At 39.6% G+C, this 2318-nt stretch overlaps 1 protein-coding gene across 1 annotated transcript in view; it reads left to right on the top strand.

Annotated features, from left to right (window-relative positions):
• Positions 1–2318, top strand: part of FLT1 (fms related receptor tyrosine kinase 1) — a 192897-nt gene that overhangs the window by 142976 nt on the left and 47603 nt on the right. Inside the window, exon 17 of the mRNA XM_069080287.1 lies at positions 1922–2054. Coding sequence (XP_068936388.1) covers positions 1922–2054 — 133 coding nt within the window. The remainder of the gene's footprint in view (positions 1–1921; positions 2055–2318) is intronic.

Genomic DNA, 2318 nt, shown 5'->3' with positions numbered 1-2318 from the left:
CTTTACCAGGGTTCTGGCACTGTTTAAAAAGACAGTAAAGAAAAGGGTCTGGATACTTGTTGAAATAAGGTTTACATGATTTCTGGGCAATAACTATCAAATTACACCGATATGGGCAGGGATTTTCCTTTCTGGTTAGTAGAAGAGTCCATCTATGAAAGGATAGTCATCAGTTCTCAAGGTCATGGATATATAATTAACAGTCACAGAGAATATACCACCTGTAGAAGGACTTCTGATGAGACAGAGTACAGAGTTACATATAATTAAAAACAAGGTGTATTTTCTAGGTTTGATTTATGTAACAAGATAAAACAAAAACATGAAAGCAAAACATTCTCCTTGGTCTTTCTATATACCAACAGTGTATAACCTAGTGTCCTGAATAGGTATGTGGGCATGTGTTTGTGTTGGTGTTGTGCTGGCTTGTCAAATCTTGCCATTTCTATCTCTAAAATATTTTTTTACACACAGCTACCACCTTAGTTTAAGCCCATTCGTCTCTTCCCAACTATTGCAATGGCTTCATAATTGGTACCCTTGCCTTGAATCTCTACCCCACCCCCCTCTAGTCCATCCTCCCCAAAGCTGCCAAAGTGATCTTCCTTATGTGTAGACATGACTGTATCACTTCCCTACTCAGTAAACTCCCTTGAATCCCAATTGCTTCTAAGATACGTGTTGTTTGGCTTGTAAAGCCCTTTACAACCTGGCTCCAATCTTACTACACATTCTCTCCCCTTCCCCCATTTTCTGAACTCTATGAACCAGTCAAATTGGCCTTCCTCATATGTGGAATTCCATCTCTTGTTTCTGTGCCTTTTTTTTAAAGAGGCAATTGGGGTGAAGTGACTTGCCCAGGATCACACAGCTAGTAAGTGTCTGAAGTCACATTTGAACTCAGGTCCTCCTGACTCCAGGGCTAGGGCTCTTCTGTGCCTTTTTATTGGCTGTCTCCCATACCTAAAATCCACTCCCTTTTCAACCTCTCCCTTGTGGGATGCCTCCCTTCCTTCAAGATGAAGCTCACACACCACTTTCTGTATAAAGCCATTTCTAATTCCCCAACTTCTAAAGCCCTCCCTAACTACCTTGTATCTGTTTTGTATTTATTCCATGTATTTCTATAGTTAGACCTGTTGTGTCCATCAGTAGAATGAAAACTCCTTGAGGACAGGGACATAAATGCCCAGTGCCCGGCACATAGTAGGAGTCTAATAAATGCTTGCTGTCTTCACAAGAAAAATCCAAATTTCATTTGCATATAAAATAGTCAGCTTGTATTCCTAACAAAAGGGAGATTTTCTTTTTTCTCAGTTTCTCTGATAGTAATACTACCAGGAAATTATCATGACTTCTGCATGAGAACTATGCTGGTCCCTGAATCATAGATTTTGAACCTTTACAACAATTCCCTTACAACACATTTGACCTTTCTTGGGAATGCAGAAAAGAAACAAACATCAACAATGAAGCTCCATCTGTTCTATATATTCTTGCTTGTACATAATCATTCTATGAAGCTATTTTTAGCCATTGTTTGGAATCACTTTGTGAAAATGCTTTTCTTTCCTTTTTTTCTTAAAAAGAGTCCATCACATGGTAATTATTTGCAAGAAAGCCTGCATATGGATGTCATTGAAGAATCTGCCTGCATTGTATACCCAAAATATAGGAGTAGAACTGGGACGGGGTTAAAGAAGGGACTCTTGACTAGGGATTGCCCCATAGTGGAGTGTGAGGTTCCATATGTGTACGAAGAAATGCTTTATGTACTCAGTCACATTCAATTAAGTCCAGACTGAGTGACCTGAACCACAGATGTTGCCAAGTTTTGTTTTCCAGTGGATACTTAGGAGTCTTTTTTTTTAAATAACATCCTTTTCTTGGTGATGACTTTGACATGCCCTCTATTTTTCAGACTTCTTCTGAAATAAAGACAGATTATCTATCAATTATAATGGATCCAGATGAAGTTCCTCTTGACGAGCAATGTGACCGTCTACCCTATGATGCCAACAAGTGGGAGTTTGCCCGAGAAAGACTTAAGCTAGGTAATGTATCTGTTAAATGACATATACTCAGTATGTATCTCACATTGTGTTTGTGTGGTTGTATATGCGGGGGGGGGGGGGAAGGGGGATGTATGTGTATGAGAGATAGAAGAGATAGAAATATTGAGACAGAAACAGAGAAGAGATACAAAGAACAGACACAAAGAAAGAAGAGACAGTGAACGGCAGAAAAGAAAGAAGAGACACAAAGAGGAGGGAGACAGAGAGAGAGAGAGAGAGAGAGAGAGAGAGAGACAGAGAGAG

The sequence above is a fragment of the Petaurus breviceps genome, unplaced genomic scaffold (genome assembly GCF_028583685.1).
Source record: "Petaurus breviceps papuanus isolate PSGF00001 unplaced genomic scaffold, PetGlider_PUasm1.0 91133, whole genome shotgun sequence".
Lineage (NCBI taxonomy): Eukaryota > Metazoa > Chordata > Mammalia > Diprotodontia > Petauridae > Petaurus > Petaurus breviceps.
This window is presented reverse-complemented; position numbering and strand designations above follow the sequence as displayed.